Source organism: Phyllobates terribilis, unplaced genomic scaffold (assembly GCF_046119375.1).
Source record: "Phyllobates terribilis strain yellow unplaced genomic scaffold, ASM4611937v1 Scaffold_1__5_contigs__length_1240528914, whole genome shotgun sequence".
Classification (NCBI taxonomy): Eukaryota; Metazoa; Chordata; class Amphibia; order Anura; family Dendrobatidae; genus Phyllobates; species Phyllobates terribilis.
The window spans coordinates 507,348,504-507,367,910 of NW_027362761.1; the positions used below are offsets into that span (position 1 = coordinate 507,348,504).

Consider the following 19,407-nt stretch of genomic DNA (forward strand, 5'->3'; position numbering starts at 1 on the left):
AAAAAAAAAAAAAATTTGCTGCAGTGCATTTCCCACTTCCAGGCTGATCTACAGTACAAATGTCACAATGCCAAGTTAATTCCGCATGTGTCAACCAGCTAAATCTGCAGGGGGTTGAATACTACTTGTAGGCACTGTAATATATATATATATATATATATATATATATATATATATATATATATATATATATATATATATATATATATATATATATATATATATATATATATATATATATACACACACATATATACATACATACATACACACACACATATACACACACACAGTACAGACCAAAAGTTTGGACACACCTTCTCATTTTAAGATTTTTTTCTGTATTTTCATGACTATGGAAATTGTACATTCACACTGAAGGCATCAAAACTATGAATTAACACATGTGGAATTATATACTTAACAAAAAAGTGTGAAACAACTGAAAATATGTCTTATATTCTAGGTTCTTCAAAGTAGCCACCTTTTGCTTTGATGACTGCTTTGCACACTCTTGGCATTCTCTTGATGAGCTTCAAGAGGTAGTCACCGGAAATGGTCTTCCAACAATCTTGAAGGAGTTCCGAGAGATGCTTAGCACTTGTTGGCCCTTTTGCCTTCACTCTGCGGTCCAGCTCACCCCAAACCATCTCGATTGGGTTCAGGTCTGGTGACTGTGGAGGCCAGGTCATCTGGCGCAGCACCCCATCACTCTCCTTCTTGGTCAAATAGCCCTTACACAGCCTGGAGGTGTGTTTGGGGTCATTGTCCTGTTGAAAAATAAATGATGGTCCAACTAAAAGCAAACCGGATGGTATAGCATGTAGCTGCAAGATGCTGTGGTAGCCATGCTGGTTCAGTATGGCTTCAATTTTGAATAAATCCCCATCAGTGTCACCAGCAAAGCACCCCCACACCATCACACCTCCTCCTCCATGCTTCACGGTGGGAACCAGGCATGTAGAGTCCATCCGTTCACCTTTTCTGCGACGCACAAAAACACGGTGGTTGGAACCAAAGATCTCAAATTTGGACTCATCAGACCAAAGCACAGATTTCCACTGGTTTAATGTCCATTCCTTGTGTTCTTTAGCCCAAACAAGTCTCTTCTGCTTGTTGCCTGTCCTTAGCAGTGGTTTCCTAGCAGCTATTTTACCATGAAGGCCTGCTGCACAAAGTCTCCTCTTAACAGTTGTTGTAGAGATGTGTCTGCTGCTAGAACTCTGTGTGGCATTGACCTGGTCTCTAATCTGAGCTGCTGTTAACCTGCGATTTCTGAGGCTGGTGACTCGGATAAACTTATCCTCAGAAGCAGAGGTGACTCTTGGTCTTCCTTTCCTGGGGCGGTCCTCATGTGAGCCAGTTTCTTTGCAGCGCTTGATGGTTTTTGCAACTGCACTTGGGGACACTTTCAAAGTTTGCCCAATTTTTCAGACTGACTGACCTTCATTTCTTAAAGTAATGATGGCCACTCATTTTTCTTTACTTAGCTGCTTTTTTCTTGCCATAATACAAATTCTAACAGTCTATTCAGTAGGACTATCAGTTGTGTATCCACCAGACTTCTGCACAACACAACTGATTGTCCCATCCCCATTTATAAGGCAAGAAATCCCACTTATTAAACCTGACAGGGCACACCTGTGAAGTGAAATTGAAGTGAAAACCATTTCCCGTGACTACCTCTTGAAGCTCATCAAGAGAATGCCAAGAGTGTGCAAAGCAGTCATCAAAGCAAAAGGTGGCTACTTTGAAGAACCTAGCATATAAGGCATATTTTCAGTTGTTTCACACTTCTTTGTTAAGTATATAATTCCACATGTGTTAATTCATAGTTTTGATGCCTTCAGTGTGAATGTAAAATTTGCAAAGTCATGAAATTACAGAAAAATCTTTAAATGAGGTGTGTCCAAACTTTTGGTCTGTACTGTATATATATATATATATATATATATATATATATATATATATGTATGTAAATAAAAAGCACGAGGAAAGAGTGAAAAGAGAGTAGAGATAAAAGAGACGGAATGCATGAATGAATATATATACTTTTGAAGGTATTATTTAAGCAAGACATAATACAGGTTATTTTATCATAGTTTCAATAATAACAATGGCATAACATGAAATGTTTTAGATCTCATTCTCTTCACAAAGACCAACACAAGAGTCTCTTACTTGTCAATGGCCGGAACGGAGCTCAGACGAGGGTCATCCTTCAGAAGATCATGACTGCTTTTGCTCTTTCCTTTCAATGTCTGTAAAATACTTTTCAGTTACATGAGTAATAGTTGTTATACATCTATTTTCCCTCACAGTAGTCAAACCTATACTATACAGATTGTAGGATTATACAGAGCACAAGAATGGTACAGAGCATGTGGTCCGATCACATTATGTGACTTGTGTAAACATAAAAATATACACACACTAGGGCTGTGGAGTTGGAGTCGGTGTCCATTTTGGTGGAGTCAGAGTCGGTATAAATGGACCGACTACAACTGCTAAAATATATAATAAATTGGGTACAGTAGTTCAATGCAGTTTGTGGGGAATATTTTTTCATAAGAATTTGGGAAAGTTATGAAATGTCCTATAAATTTCTGTCCTATTCCTGATCTAAGGGTCTGGACTTTTAGCTGAGATGCATCTGTGTTACAGTAAATTGATCACTTAAACCTGAGCCATGAATGAGGGAGTCGGAGTCATGGAAATTGAGGAGCCGGAGTCAGAGGTTTGGCTTACCGACTCCACAGCCCTGATATACATACATACATACATACATACATACATACACACACACACACACATATGTTGCATCATGCATACACACGGACATAATTGTTGGTACCCTTCTGTTAAAGTAAGAAAAACCCACAATGATCACTGAAATAGCTTGACGAAACTGACAAAAGTAATTTTCAAATTAAATCTTCTTGGATGTTTTTAGCTGTGTTTTTGGTTCATTATCCTGTTGGAGGACCCATGACCTGCGATTCTGACAAAAGCTTTCTGACACTGGGCAGCACATTTGGCTCCAGAATGCCTTGGTAATCTTGAGATTTCTTTGTATCCTGCGAGAATTCAAGACACCCTGTGCCAGATGCAGTAAAGCAGCCCCAAAACATAACCGAGCCTCCACCATGTGTCACAGTAGGTATAATGTTCTTTTCTTTCTTTACTTAATTTATCATCTGTGAACACAGAGCTGATGTGACTTGCCAAAAAGCTCCAGTTTTGTCTCATCTGTTCAAAGGACATTCTCACAGAAGCTTTGTGACTTTTCAATATGAATTTTGGCAAATTCCAATTTCTCTTATGTATTTGCTTTCAATAGTGGTCTCCTACTCGGTTGTCTTCCACTAAGTCCTCTTTGGCCAAAACAGCGATGGATGGTGCGATCTGACACGGATGTACCTTGACCTTGGAGCTCACCTCTAATCTCTTTGGCAGTTGTTTTTGTCTCTTTGGTTACCATTTGTATTATCAATTTCTTCAATTTGTAATCAATTTTTCACGTCCAGGGAGGTTGCATACAGTCTCATAGACCTTAAACTTCTGAATAATATGTGCAAGTGCAGTAACAAGAACATCAAGCTGTTTGGAGATGGACTTATAGCCTTTACCTTTAACATGTTTGCGTAACATTTTCTTTCTAATGTCCTGAGACAACTCTCTCCTTAGCTTTTTATGATCCATGTTCAGTGTAGTACAAAAAATGATACCAAACAGCACAATGACTACTTTTCACCCTTTACATAGGAGACCGACTGCTTACACGTTTGTAGACACCTGTGATGCTAATTACAGGATACACTTCAGTTTCACTTTTCTGTTAGAACCTTGCTGTTAGGTTTTTTTTCCTTTGCTGGTCACATGACCTTGTTGGCCTATTTAATCCTGCTCCGCCCTTCTGGCTTTGCTGGACTTCATTGTATATCTACTTTCTAGCTAGCCTGTGCTCTGTATCTAACTCTGTTAGTTTGCTTGGTCTACGGACCTCTATGTTCTATCTATTTTGTTTGTTCGTCTGTCTGCTACTATTTCTGTTAGGAGGTGTCCCATATTCCTCCCAGTCCTTAGTACTTGTAGGGATTCCCTCCTCACATCTATAGGTCTCCGTACAGACTAGATTAGGACTTTAGCAGGTCTGATCGCAGGATCAGGTTCCCTGTTACATCGTAGGGATTCAGCTGAGTCTTATAGTAGGGACAGATCTCCTCTCTTTCCTTAGCTTTGGTAGCAGAACATAACATTTTCGTTATGTATAAATTATTTTCAATCTACCATAATTTTTGTCTTGAATCAAACATTTTCTGTTGAACCGCAATTCAAAAAGCCATGTCTTTCATTAGTTAATATTCAGTAAATTTAAATTGAAAATTACTTAGTCAGTTTCAATGTATTTCAGTGACCATTGTGGCTTTTTCTTACTTTACCAGAAGGTTGCCAGTAATTTTGTCCATGTGAGTGGAGTCTCCATCCAAGAAGTCTGAAGTAGTCAAGTAGGATGACTCCTACTGCTGGATATGTTAAGGAAAATAGGAGGTAATGTGCACAGCAAGGGTTTCGTTACATTAGTAAAATGTTTTTGTGGCAGAATTAGACTAACAAGGCACATTACCTCACTGACTTTATTAACCTCCTCCTCCTCCTCTTCAGCTTCTTCTCCAAAAGAAAGTAAATTGAAGTTTCTGTAAAAAATAAACATTAAGTTAGATGTACAAATGAAGCATGCGCCAAACTAAAGTTCATACGCTATTTGTGTAGAATAGCCGCTACAGTACTAAACTAATGGCTAATCTTCAGAGTTGTCGGCGATACAAGAAATTGAAGCCAGTAACTGAAGCGCTGCCCCCTGATGACGTCCTGTTCCAGGAAGAGCGATAGATGCTACAGGAATGTGAGTGCAGCCCCAGCATCCTGGGACATCCTCTTTGAGGCTCCTCTCAAACGAAACGTCACAGTAAGTGAAGTGAAGAGAAAAAAACACATTTAGGGATTACCAGAATAGGGAGAAATGTAGGGCATTTTATAATAAAGTTAATTACAAAAGTGGTTATAGTTATCAGATGAATTGCAAAAAAAATCGAAGTCATTCCTTGCTATGAAAGTCAATTAACTCATGAAAAATCCCCTTACCACTGAATTTCAGTAATACCACATAATTTCAGTGATCTTATCGTTAGCTGAGTAGAAAGTGTTCACAAGGACAAGGAAGCTAATGTCACTCAGTCATGCTGATTGCTTTTAAATGGAGCTGGTGCTGGAATTTATTGTACAGCAAAGGAGTCATCTCTCTACAAGACAATTGTCAAGGACAGTGACTGGACCGCAGAGGAAGTGTTAAAGTTATTTTCTCTTCCGACTGTTTGTGACATCTGAAACATTGATTGTCTGGCGAAAAAAAGGTGAGGCGAGCGCTAAAATAGTAATGTGCCATGCTAACAATAAAGCTTCCTGAGACTATTCAAGTGTGGGGGCGTTTTTAATCCCTGGAGGGGGCTCACTCACAATTTACTCTAAGAATGCTGCCATGAATAAAGAATGGGATCTAAACGTCCTCCAAGAGCAACTCCTAACATTGATTCAGGAGCAATTTGATGATGAGCAATGCTTTATCCAGCATGATGTAAACCATGTCACAAGCAAAAGTGATAACTAGGTGGATCGGTGTGCAAAAAAAAATACGGAAATTTTGGTTCCATGGTAATGAAACTCCACTGATCTCAACCCCATTGAGAAACTGTGGTCAATCCTCAAAATTCGGGTGAACAAATAGACACACAAAAATTGTGATACATGCTAATCTCTGATTAGACAAGAATGGACTGTGATCAGTCAGGATTTGGCCCAGAAGCTGATAGTCAGCTGCCAGGGCGAAAGGCAGAACTCTTGAAATATAAGGGTCAACACTGTAAATATTGAGTCTTTACAAAAACTTGATGTATTTGTCAATAAAAAGTTTAAAAACTCATTAATTGTTTATATTTGCACAGTAACCATAGAAACGTCTGATTAAAAGATCTAAACACTGAAGCAACAACCAAAATTTGTTAGCTTTTCTTAGGGGTAGCGTTTCTCCTTATGGAGAGTGACACACCAGCTTTGGCACGTCAAGGTAAGGAGGCTTATTAGCCATGCAATGCTCCTCTGGGAAATTTAATATGCAAATTGCCTCTTCAGAGAAAAAGAGGACTTGTACTCTATAGCGCCACCTATTGGAAGTAGCAATCCTATAAGTCACAATCAACCCTTTAACGACTCGTGCAATATGACTTAGGATAAAAGCCAAATCAGAATCTCATAGTTGATAGTGACTTGTAGGATTACTACTTCCAATAGGTGGCGCTATAGAGTACAAGTCCTCTTTTTCTCTGAAGAGGCAATTTGCATATTAGTTTTTCTTGTCACTTATCATTGTCAGTAGGGCCCAAATCTCCCAATTTCTCTTTCATATTTGATGCTCTCTTTTTCAGTAACTTAAAGGCAATCATGGCATGCAGGTCATAGAAGGCTGAATAAAACGATATCTTGTTACATGCGATACGATTATTTTAAAGCACTACTCCAGAGTTTTTTTATTGCACCGCTGGAGTGGGGCTTTAAATGTAAGTCCCCAGCCCCCCTGTCTCATACTCACCTGCTGCCGCCTTCATCGGTTTCCAGCATTGCTCCGGTCAGTCTGCGGCGAAAAGAGACCTGCCGGCAGCTCCAGTGTTTCATGGAGTGGCGCGGAGGTCTCTTTTCAATACAAGTCTATTCTAGCCTCGTTCTGGCTCTTATAGATTTGTACTGAGAGCGTGTGATGTAGCTTCGGAATTCCGGACAGCAGAAGCTGTGCTCACAAGATGGTGCAGGGGGACCGGAGAGGCACTGAAAAACTATGAAGACGCTGGAGGGGGGAGTATGTGATCAGGGGCTTATATTTAAAGCACCACTCCAGCGGTGAAAAAAAAAAACTGGAATAGTGCTTTAAATGAAAGGAGACGTTACCAGTGTGAGACATGTGGTGACTGACTGTCTCCTGATCTAGATGTCTCACACTGATAATGCCCCTTTTCATTTAAAATCATCTCTGGAGGCAGATTCTTGGGGAGATCTGTGTCTGGCCCATAGATCTGTAAACAGCTCATTTACAGTCATGACCGAAAGTGCTGGCACCCTTGAAAATGTTCCAGAAAATGAAGTATTTCCTCCAGAAAATTATTGCAATTACATATGTTTTGTTATACACGTTTATTTCCGTTCGGTGTATTGGAACACCACAAAAAAAAAAATGGAAAAAAAGGAAAATTGGACATAATTTCACACAAAACCCCCAAAATGGACTGGATAAAATTATTGGCACCCTCAACTTAATAATATTTGTTTGCACACCCTTTGGAATAAATAATTGCAATCAATCGCTCCTGTGACGAATCGCACCAGAGAGATCACGCAAAATCCCACCGTTGTCACCATATGTGAAGATTCCACACCGCGCCTCCTGCCTGACGTCACTATTACGTCAGACGGATCACGTGATACGGATCCGCGCTTTACAGCAACGTGCCATTCCGCACCCCTCGGGGACACGCAAGGTCACACTGGTACAGTTCTACACAGATACCTCCTGTCCTCACGGGCCCAGGAAGGCACAGGAAGCGAGAAGAGGTGGCCCACTCAGTCACAGACGTGGCACCACACTCGCTCACACCCCTAACAGGCTGCGAGGCCCATGTCACTGACCCCAGTGAAAGAGAAACTTAACACCCGGTAGAGCTGCCACCAGTTCCTATTAGACATAAGCCCCGGTCTGTAACAGGAATTATATCAGGCCTGAAACCAGCCCCGGTAGCATGCGAGTTGAAACAAACAACGGATGAGTGGATTCGTGGATTGAGATAAAAGAGCAGCCCAAGGTTAAATTATATATTTAATCGCCTTAAGGGCACACTAGACAATACACTATATACATAAGGGTTATACATACATACATACATAATGGTCAGAGATGCAAATACAATAGTAGAGGTACAAAAGATATAAGATATTAAGAGTCAGTTACCAGTCAGATGAAAGGCCTGGCTTGAGGGGGAGGGGCTGTGACATGGGAGGCTTGTGGTCCCATGTGTCGCGTGACTTCTCTCACACAATGTGTCATTGTGACCTCCCAGAGAAAAAGCAATAGGCCAAGAGCTGCCATAGCTTTTTAACCTCTCTGGGTCACCCCCTTCGGTCCCCTGGGCTGGACCCAAATCTCCACCCCTAGCTTCTAGCAGCTAGAAACTCCAGAAACTAAGATGGGTCATAACTCCTGAATGGACAGTCCTAGGGAGCCAGTTCTGGTGTCATCGGGTCCAGCGGGGCCCCTGCTAAGTGTGGAGACTAAACACAGTGGCCCTAGGGGTTTCCGAACAGCTGTGCAGTGTATCTCCCTATCCCTATGTGCTAGAGTGGGTCGAGACCCAAGCGGACATTCCCCATGTTCTTGGGATTTCAAAAATCGATTTGATGTATGCCTAGGACGTATAATATTTCAATAATTCGATATGGAATTCCTATCTGTCTACCTAAAAGAAAACCACATGGCAACAGGCCCTTTGTTCTATGTTGTGCTGACTCGAAGTGTGATATTTGTCAGGGCTGTGGAGTCGGAGTCGTGGAGTCGGTGTCCATTTGGGTGGAGTCGGAATAAGAGTCGGTATAAAATGGACCGACTCCAACTCCTAAAATATATAATAAATTGGGTACAGTAGTTCAATGCAGTTTGTGGGGAATATTTTTTCATAAGAATTTGGGAAAGTTATGAAATGCCCTTTAAATGTCTGTCCTATTCCTGATCTAAGGATCTAGACTTTGAATCTGTGCTACAGTAAATTTATCACTTAAACATGAGCCATGTATGAGGGAGTCTGAGTTGGTGTCATGGAAATTGAGGAGTCGGAGTTGGAGTAAGAGTCGGAGGTTTGGCTTACCAACTCCACAGCCCTGATATTTGTCACTCACAGTCTTTTGAACCCCCCTCCTGCAGCTGCTCGGGGTCGTGTTACAACTGCACACTGAAGGGGCTTTATAATCCTCTGCCAAATAGGATACAATGATTGACATGGAATTATATCTCCAATATTCTTTGCAGCTCCCTGTAACCATCAAAAAGCTTCTTATACCTCTCAACTGGAATTCTGGACCTCTCTTCTTTTGCAAACTGCTCCAGGTCTCTCATATTTGAATGGCGCCTTCTCCCAACAGCAATTTTAAGATCTCTCTACCGGTGTTCAGTGGGATTTAGATCTGGACTCATAGCTGGCCATTTCAGGACTCCCCAGCACTTTGTTTCCATCTATTTCTGGGTGCTTCTTGAAGTATGTTTGGGGTTATTTACCTGCTGGAAGACCCATGACCTAGGAAGCAAACTCAGCTTTCTGACACTAGGCACTACATTGCCACCCAAAATCCTTTGGTAATCTTCAGATTTCATGATGCCTTGCAAACAGTTAAGGCACCCAGTGACAGAGGCAGCAAAACAACCTCAAAACATCTTTGAACCTCAACCATATCTGACTGTAGGTACTGTGTTCTTTTCTTTGTAGTCCTCATTCTGTTTTCGGTAAACAGTAGAATAATATGATTTACCAAAAAGCTCCATCTTGGTCTCATCTGTCCACAAGACACTTTCTCAGAAGGAATTTGGTTTACTGTAGTCTAGCTTTTTTATGTTCCTGTGTGAGCAGTAGGTCCTCCTGGGTTTCCTGCCACAGCATTTTATTTCTTTCATATACCGACAGATAGTTAGCACTGACACTGATGCACCCTGAGCCTGCAGGTTGAATTTCTTTGGAACTTGATTGGAGCTACTTATCCAAAATCCAGACTATCATGCGTTGCAGCCGTTCATCAATTTTCCTCTGCCATCCACGTCAAAGGAGATTAGCTACAGTGCCATGGGTTGTAAACTTCTTGATTATGTTGCACACTGTGGACAAAGTAACATCAAGATCTCTGGAGATGGACTTGCAACCTTGAGACTGTTAATACTGTTCAATAATTTTGGTTCTCAAGTCCTCAGACAGTTCTCTTTTCCTCCTTCTGTTCTCCATGCTTAGTGTGGCACACACAGACACAATGCAAAGATTGAGTCAACTTCTTCCCTTTTTATCTGATTTCAGGTGTGATTTTCATATTGCCCACACTGTTACTTGCCACAGGCGAGTTTGAATGATCATCACATTCTTAAAACAAAGTTGTTTACCCACAATTTTGGAAAGGTGCCAACAATTTTGTCCAGTCCATTTTTGGGATTTTGTGTGAAATTATGTCCAATTTGCCTTTTTTTCTCAGTTTATTTTGTGTTGTTCCAATACACAAAAAGGAAATAAACATGTGTATAACAAAACATGTATAAATGCAATAATTTTCTGGGCGAAATATTTTATTTTCTGGAACAATTTCAATTATGCTAACACTTTCAGCCATGACAGTACATATTAAGAGAAATGTATATTTCTCTGGAATAAGACATCAGATCACAGATATCAAGGTATCATTTTATACAACTTTCTATAATCTGCGTGCCTATATAGATATCTTACGAGGAGTGATCCTACTGACTAATTCCCTTTAACAAACACTATATAAATGGTATAAAATAGTAACGAGACCTGTTGAAGATTCAATGAGCATTCCCTGATGCTGAACTGCCCGCTGTCTCATTAAAACTTACATACAGATACTAAAACGCTACACAAAAGGTAAGATTAAACATTTCTCCAGGTAATTTTGAAAGATCAAAAATGTGGGCCAACTGCTTTTAAATGTAAGAGAAGCTTCTAAACATTTGTTAGATGCCAAAAATGTCTCCAGCAGCTGTCAATTATGAGCCATTAAAATGATATATAACAATGGAAAATAATAAAGGTCATTAATTTATTAACGAAACTGTGAATTTTAGCAGAGCTGCCGCCCATGTAGAGCAGTTTATATGTCTCCCAGGAGGCAGCCTGTAACATGAATTATAGGGCGGACTGTAAACAGCATTTTCCTATGTGTTCCCGTACTTATGCCGCTCATTACTTATGTCATTAAGTCCTGCTCCTACAATAGTGATCTCCAGGCTTCTGTATTAAGTTAAAGGATCAAGGAAACTTGTTAAAAAGCAAATTTTAGAACAAATCCAAAAATGGATTAAAAAAATATGTAAAATATATAATTGCTTTGTAACATTCTGTCACACTGTTTCTGCACCCTAATGGGCTGGAATATAAAAGAGAAGAACAAAATTTAATTTTCTTAAAGATTATAGTTTGTTAAACCTGGATGTACAGAGGCGCACAACATTCAGCCTGCAGAAATACGCCAGATTATATATACCGCATTTTTCGAACTATAAGACGCACCAGACCATAAGACGCACCCAATTTTGGGGTGGAAAATAGTAAAAAAAAAATATTTTTTATAATGGGGGTCCGTCTTATAGTCTGATTAGGTATCTTACCTGGGGGGCGTTGGAGCGAGGGTCACGGGGGGCAGGGTCCTTCAGGAAGCCGGCGGAAGTGGGGCCTGTGGTGGGGCCTGGGGTCTGTGGTGGGGCCTGGGCCTGTGATGGGGCCTGGGGCCTGTGATGGGGCCTGGGGCCTGTGGTGGGGCCTGGGGCCTGGGGCCTATGCTGGGGCCTGTGGTCTGTATGGGGCCGGGTCCTGTGAGCGGCGCGCACTGCTGTCCGATGGCTGCGGCTGTGCAGCGGTGCAGCAGAGCGGTGGTGGGTGCTGCGGTGCGGCTTTCCAGTGGCCGCAGCCATCTTCATGAAGCTGCGATCCACAGAAAAATGGCCGCCCGAGCTCCCAGACGGCGCATGCGGCCATTTTCCTGTAGATCACCGTGCACCCACCGCCGCTCTGCCTCGCCGCCGCACAGTCGCTCTGGCTCGCCGCCGCACCCACCGCCGATCTGCTGCATCGGCCCTACCGCCGCACCCACCACCGCTAGTATGTGGTAAGGTGCGGACCATAAGACGCACCCTTCCCATTTTCCTCCTAAATTTGGGGGGGGGGGGAGTGCGTCTTATGGTCCAAAAAATACGGTAAATAAAGAATCTAAAAGCGTCTTTTTTTAGTTTTTTTTTAAATGTACAGTAATGTGCAAATTTTAGGCTGGTGTGGAAAAAAACAATAATTTTTATCCATTAACAAAATGCAAAGTGAATGAACAACACAGAAATCTAAATCAAATCTATATTTGGTGTGACCATCCTTTGCCATCAAAACTGCATCAATTCTTCTAGATACGCTGGTACACAGTTGTGGAAGGAACTTGACAGGGAGGTTGCTCCAAACATCTTGGAGAACTAACCACAGATCTTCTGTGGATGTAGACATCAGAACTCTGTGGGGACCGTATCATCACTTCGAGGACTCCTTGTTCTTCTTTACACTGAGAATAGATCTTAATGACATTGGCTGTATGTTTGGGGTCATTGTTCTGATGCAGAATAAATTTGGACCCGATTAGACAACTCACTGATGGGTTTACATGAAGGATAAGTATTTGCCTGTATTTCTAAACAAATTCATTGGACAAATGCAGTGATGTAAGTGGGCTGCAGGAGAAAGGGCGCTATCAGTATGCAAGATTGGGTTAAAGGAATAAAGAACGATGAGGTATGACTCTCACCTTATTATGTTTATGCTGTGCTATGAGTGAGCACAACTCAAAGGCTGAAGGTGGAATATCAAGGGGCTTCAAGTTCCTATAGTCCAACTGAGGGAATCGTCCAGCTCTACCTCTTATCTGGGAGTAGTATCATGGAAGAGAATGGACTATTTCTAGCAGTGATGCCACGTTGAAATGAAGCCTTTTAGAGATCACAATAAGAAAGTCCTTGTCTAGCAGAGATTTTATCTTTTAGCAGAATTCTTCCAGCTTCTGCAGACATACAGCTTTAACTCTCCTGATGCCTCTCTGATGGTTTTGCATGTTGGGTAAGTTTCTGTCTTTATTTCTCAGCATTGAGGACATCATTAATGCTGACCAAATTCCTATTTCCATTTGTTGCAATGCAGGCACAAACTCGCAAGGAGTCTCCACCATGCTTCGCCATTAACTGCAGACACTCATACAGTGGGGAAAAAAGTATTTAGTCAGCCACCAAATGTGCAAGTTCTCCCACTTAAAAAGATGACAGAGGCCTGTAATTGACATCATAGGTCGACCTCAACTATGAGAGACAAAATGAGAAAATAAATCCTGAAAATCACATTGTCTGATTTGAAAATAATTTTTTTCAAATTTTGGTGGAAAATAAATATTTGGTCAATTACAAAAGTTCATCTCAATACTTTGTTATATATCCTTTGTTGGTAATGACAGAGGTCAAACATTTTCTAGAAGTCTTCACAAGATTGGCACACACCGTTACTGGTATGTTGGCCCATTCCTCCATGCAGATCTCCTCTAGAGCAGTGATGTTTTGGGGCAGTCGCTGGGCAACAACTTTCAACTCCCTCCAAAGGTTTTCTATAGGGTTTAGATCTGGAGACTGGCTAGGCGACTCAACAACCTTGAAATGCTTCTTATGAAGCCACTCTTTCGTTGCCCTGACGGTGTGCTTGGGATCATTGTCATGCTGAAAGACCCAGTCAAAATCTCACTATACATGGTCCCATTCAATTCTTTCATGTACACGGATCAGTCGTCCTGGTCCCTTGGCAGAGAAACAGCCCCAAAGCATGATGTTGCCACCTCCATGCTTCACAGTAGTTATGGTGTTCTTTGGATGCAACTTGGCATTGCTTCTCCTCCAAACACGAGGAGTTGTGTTTCTGCCAAACAGTTCTACTTTGGTTTCATCTGACCATATGACATTCTCCCAATACTCTTCTAGATCATCCAAATGCTCTCTAGCAAACTTCAGACGGACCCGGACAGTAATGGCTTAAGCAGGGGGACACGTCTGGCACTGCAGGATCTAAGTCCCTGGCGGCGTAGTGTGTCACTGATGGTAACCTGTGTAACGTTGTTCCCAGCTCTCTGCAGGTCATTCACTAGGCCCCCCCTTGTGGTTCTGGGAATTTTGCTCACCGTTCTTGAGATCATTTTGACCCCACAGTGTGAGATCTTGTGTGGAGCCCCAGATCGAGGGAGATTATCAGTGGTCTTGTATGTCTTCCATTTTGTAATTATTGCTCCCACAGTTGATTTCTTCACACCAAGCTGCTTGCCTATTGCAGATTCAGTCTTCCCAGCCTGGTGCAGGGCTACAATTTTGTTTCTGGTGTCCTTCGACAGCTCTTTGGTCTTCATCATAGTTTGGAGTGTGACTGTTTGAGGTTGCGGACAGGTGTCTTTTATACTGATAAGTTCAAGCAGGTGCCAGTACTACAGGTAATGAGTGAAGGACAGAGGAACCTCTTAAAGAAGAAGTTACAGTTCAGTGAGAGCCAGAAATCTTGCTTGTTTGTAATTGACCAAATACTTATTTTGCGTCAAAATTTGAAAAAAAAATTCTTTCCAAATCAGACAATGTGATTTTCAGGATTTGTTTTCTCATTTTGTCTCTCATAGTTGAGGTCTACCTATGATGTCAATTACAGGCCTCTCTCATCTTTTTAACCACTTTACAGCCTGTGCCGTATTAGTACGCACAGGCTGTAATCCCCCGGTTCAGTGAGGGCTCCGGCGCTGAGCCCGCACTGAACGGGGCACATGTCAGCTGATTATTACAGCTGACATGTGCCCGCAACAGCCGCGGGTGGAATCGCGATCCACCCGCAGCTGTTAACATGTTAAATGCCGCTGTCAATCTCTGACAGCGGCATTTAACAGCGCCGCGCCGGAAGCGCTTCACTTACCCCGCCCATCGGTGACCCCGTCACGTGATCGCGGGTCACCGATGCGTTGGCATGACAACCCTGGGTCTGCAGCAGACTCCAGTGGATGTCATGAGCTGGTTGCTATGAGCGCCACCTAGTGGTCGGCGCTCATAGCACAGGACCATTTCTGCTACATACAGGTGATCTGCTGATCATCTGTATGTAGCAGAGGTGATCAGACAAGTGCTGCTTCTAGTATCCTATGGAGACTATAGAACCAAGCAAAAAGTGAAAAAAAAATGTTTTTAAAAATATTAAAAAAATTAAAAAAAAATATAAAAAGTTTAAATCACCCCCCTTTCGCCCCATTCAAAATAAAATAATTTAAAAAAGATCTACCACAAAATGGTATCAATAAAAACTTCAGCTCGATGCGCAAAAAATAAGCCCTCACCCGGTCCCAGATCCCGAAAAATGGAGACGCTACGGGTCTTGGAAAATGGCGCTATTTTTTTTTTTACCAAATTTTGGAATTTTTTTTCACCACTTAAATAAAAAAGAACCTATACATGTTTGATATCTACGACCTCGTAATGACCTGAAGAATAATAATGGCAGGTCAGTTTTAGCATTCAGTGAACGGGGTAAAAAAAATTTAAAAAACCAAACATCTGTGGTATTGCACTTTTTTTGCAATTTCACTGCACTTGGAATTTTTTTCCCATTTTCCCGTACACGATATGGTAAAACTAGTAATGGCGTTAAAAAGTACAACTCTTCCCGCAAAAAATAAGCCCTCACACGACCAAAAAATAAAAACGCTATGGCTCTGGGAACAAGGGGAGCAAAAAATGAAAATGCAAAAAAGGAAAATCCCAGGGTTGCGAAGGGGTTAAGTGGGAGAACTTCCACAATTGGTGGCTGACTAAAGACTTTTTTCCCCATTGTAATTGTGCTGCTCTCCAGCACTTTGGCAAACTTCCTCCTCTTCCAGCCAAATAATTCACATTTTAATTCATCAGTCCAGAGCACCTGCTGCCATTTTTCTGCACCCAAGTTCCTATGTTTTCATGCATAGTTGAGTTGTTTGGCTTCGTCCTTGCTTCCATATGAGAGGTATGGTTCCTAGCTGCAATTCTTCCATGAAGAGCACTTCGGGCTAAACTTCTAACAGTAGATGGGGGTACCTGGATCCCACTGGTTAATGACAGTTCTGAGATTATGACACTGCTGGAAATATTTCCATTTTGAATTCAAGTAAGCATGGTGCTTCTTTCATCTGCTGAACTAAGTTTCCTTGGCCCAGCACCTACAGCTCTCAACATTGCTATTTCTTGGTGTTTTCTATGCTGAGAAATACAGGCAGATACTTATCCATCAAGTATCGATATTGTCACGTTATTAAAAACCATCTTTAGCGTTAAGAAGAACAAGGAGTCCTGGAAGTGATGATTTGATCTTATCATTGCATCTGTCTGGAATTACATGAAGAGACAGAAGGATTTATGCAAGCGTCATCCACAGAAGATCTGCGGTTAGTTCTAGTTCTTCTAAGATTCTAGCTCTAAGATGTTTGGAACAAGCACCCTGCCGAGCTCCTTTAAAAACTATGTGCAAGTGTACCTAGAAGAATTGATGCCGTTTTGACGGCAAAAGGTTGTCACAGGAAATATTGATATGATTTACATTTCTCTTTTGTTCATTCACTGCATTTTGTTAATTTACTGGCCGGGAGTACATATAACTCATACACACCCTCCATTCCCGGGTGTGAAACCGGCGAATCCCCACAGTGCATGTGCTCAGGGGATTCATAAGTCTGCCGTTGCCCCTTTAATGTTTACACCAGTTCTGGCAATGAAGATAAAGACATAGCAGACGGAACTTACTTTGTCCCTTTCACCTTTGGCTGCTTAGCTTCTTCTTCCTGTTTTTCTTTTTTCAACTTTTTAGTTACTCGAGGAACTATGTCATCAAATGGATTAAATAAAACCTGTGTGAAATGTACAGTAAAAGGTTAAGAAGACTGCAGACTATCAGTAGTGACCGATCTCCTAAAGTGAGAACTTGGAGCTTACAAGCTCTAATCTAAGGGGTCTAAACTGTCTGTCAATTAGGAGTGCACCACTCCTTAACAAGCTGGGAAGCAAGAGAGCGGTGCGATCCTGTTCAACAAGAGGAGATAAATTAATAAAAGGGGTCCTCATTCACAGTCTATTAGCCTAAGAAAAGGACAACATTATCCCTGTGTTGCCACTGATTCAGGCACGGATTACACCGACTGTGCAGCAGCAGGACACACTGCTTATCACTGGCGACCAAACAGGGATGGACCAAAATGGTCATCAAAGGTGACACACTATAACATTGCATAAGATCCTATCTGCGTAGTGCTTCTATAACCAATGAATAAGAAAAATACTTGTACCATATTAAAGGGGGCACCGACCAACAGAGCAAAGTGGTCAGCTTGTTCACTGAACTGCATTACCAGGCACATACACGTGTAGGAGTTTTCCGTTTTTGAAAAAATGCTCTTCCACAGCTGTAGTTTAAAAAAAAACGGTGCTTTACTCACCCCCCTCAGGTCCTGATCTTGGTCTCCGCTGTTGCTCCCAGGGTCTTTTACGGTCGGCAGCGCTAGCATCATGTCGACAGCACAGAAGCTAATAACTCTGCAGATCTGCCCAATTGATCATATGAGTTGCTAAGCTCACTGATTGACTGCAGCAGTGTCGACGTAACATCAGCGCTACAGACAATAGCAGGCCCTGGAAGCAGTGGTGGATACGCAGCCAAGGATCCCAGAAGGCGAGTAAAGCACAGTTTGTTTGTTTGTTTGCTTTTTAAAACAAATCGGGAGTTGGGTGATAGAAACTGCAAAACCCCTTTAAGAAACTGCACTATACTACCTCCACCCCAAACGTAACCTGATCTGAAGCGGCCAGACTCCTGTTTTTGTATAGACACGTCACAAAAAACTGTTGTGGTAAAAGCGTTGACATCTCTCGAGCACTTGGAGGTTATGAGAAGGGAATACTGAAAGCACATGGGTGCATTATATCAAGTCGGACGGCAAAATCCAGACACAAAATAATTTAAAAAAATAAATTTTAATTAAAAAATATATCCTTTTGCATGAGCTAAAAAAGAAACCATTTAAAAGGGAATCTGTCATGACCCCAATCACTACTACAGCAGCATGATTTCTTTAATCTGAAGATGAAAAGAGGAGAATTGTACTCTAGATAACCAAAGCAAATCCAGCAACGAAGATCCTTAAAATTCTTAATTTATTTCATGTCCACTAAAATCCCATCCATCACATAGATAACCGCAGGCGCGTTTCAGACTCCGTCTTCACTCATTGCATAAAACTCAATGAACTTCGTAAGCCTTATATCTGAAGATGATTGCCTCTTCTGAAAAGCAGAGAACGTGTAATCCTAAAAGTCAATATCAACCCTTTATCGAGCCTTGTCGCATGACTTGGGGTAAGAAGCCAAACTAGATGTTCTATTTGCACGTGTATGGGATATATTTTGCGAGATAGTGTAGGAGGCGATAATGGACAGCCCCATAGATTAAGGTCTCGGCAGGTGCGGTGCTCCAGAGAAGCCTGTATATTGGAGGTTTCGGTGGAGGATGCTGTAGGCAAGCCTGTTAGGCCTCCAATGACAGGTTCAGAACATTTAAGGGATCACGTTTAAATCCACACGGATCCCTGTACAGGCTTCTCTGGAGCACAGCACCTGCCGAGATCTTAATCTATGGGGCTGTCCATTATCGCCTCCTACACTATCTCGCAAAATATATCCCATACACGTGGCACACAGGACCAAGCCAACTGCAGCACGGCACCAGACCATATTTTTCTGTCCGCCACTTAGAATTTCCCAGCAGACGCGGTCCTTGGCTCCAGGACACCCCGAACCCAGCACTTTTCTAACCGACGGGCATACTCCATCCGTGTCTATACCCAGACACCTCCTACCGGATTGGTTTCCTTATCTAAGAATTGCCCCTCCCGTCTTCTTGACTGGTAATTCTTCTCCTTTTTTCCCGGATGAATCTATCCACTTGCGACATTGTGATCAAGGCCACAGTGTTGGCCGAAACGTCCACTAGTCGCCTCAAGCATCACCCTTTAAATAAAGTTTCACCTAAAGCATACCATACCTCTCTACGTGTGCAGTGATTTTTACGTTTTTTTTTTTTTACATGCCCATATACACGGCTTAGGAGGGTTGATATTGACAAATTCCCTTTAAAGTTATTTGCTCAAACATTTCAGTATTAATAAAGCAGAAAAAACACTTGGTCAGTTGACAGATATCTGGAAGGACACTGCTTTAGTAGCGATTGGGCACAATCAGGGGGCCTAACAGGTTGCCTTTATATATCAGAACTGAGTGTTTGGCCAGGGTGTAAGCACACACTATTACCAGTTGTTGGCTGCACATAATTTGATTTTGATACTATAGTGCTCAAATCTGCGGGAGTCGGGCAGCGTCCCTCACACCCGGCATCCTATATGGCAGTCAATGCACAACATATTTAGCAGATTTGGCCCAAATTTTTACTATGCAAGGCAGACGACCTATAAAGAGTAACA

General features: G+C 41.9%; 1 protein-coding gene across 2 annotated transcripts in view; it reads right to left on the reverse strand.

Annotated features, from left to right (window-relative positions):
* Nucleotides 1–19,407, reverse strand: part of CWC27 (CWC27 spliceosome associated cyclophilin) — a 303,935-nt gene that overhangs the window by 260,241 nt on the left and 24,287 nt on the right. For both annotated transcript variants that reach the window (XM_073680243.1, XM_073680242.1), the window contains 3 exons: nt 16,682–16,785; nt 4,628–4,697; nt 2,182–2,261 (listed from right to left, as the gene is read on the reverse strand). In XM_073680243.1, the coding sequence (XP_073536344.1) occupies nt 2,182–2,261; nt 4,628–4,697; nt 16,682–16,785 (254 nt within the window). The remainder of the gene's footprint in view (nt 1–2,181; nt 2,262–4,627; nt 4,698–16,681; nt 16,786–19,407) is intronic.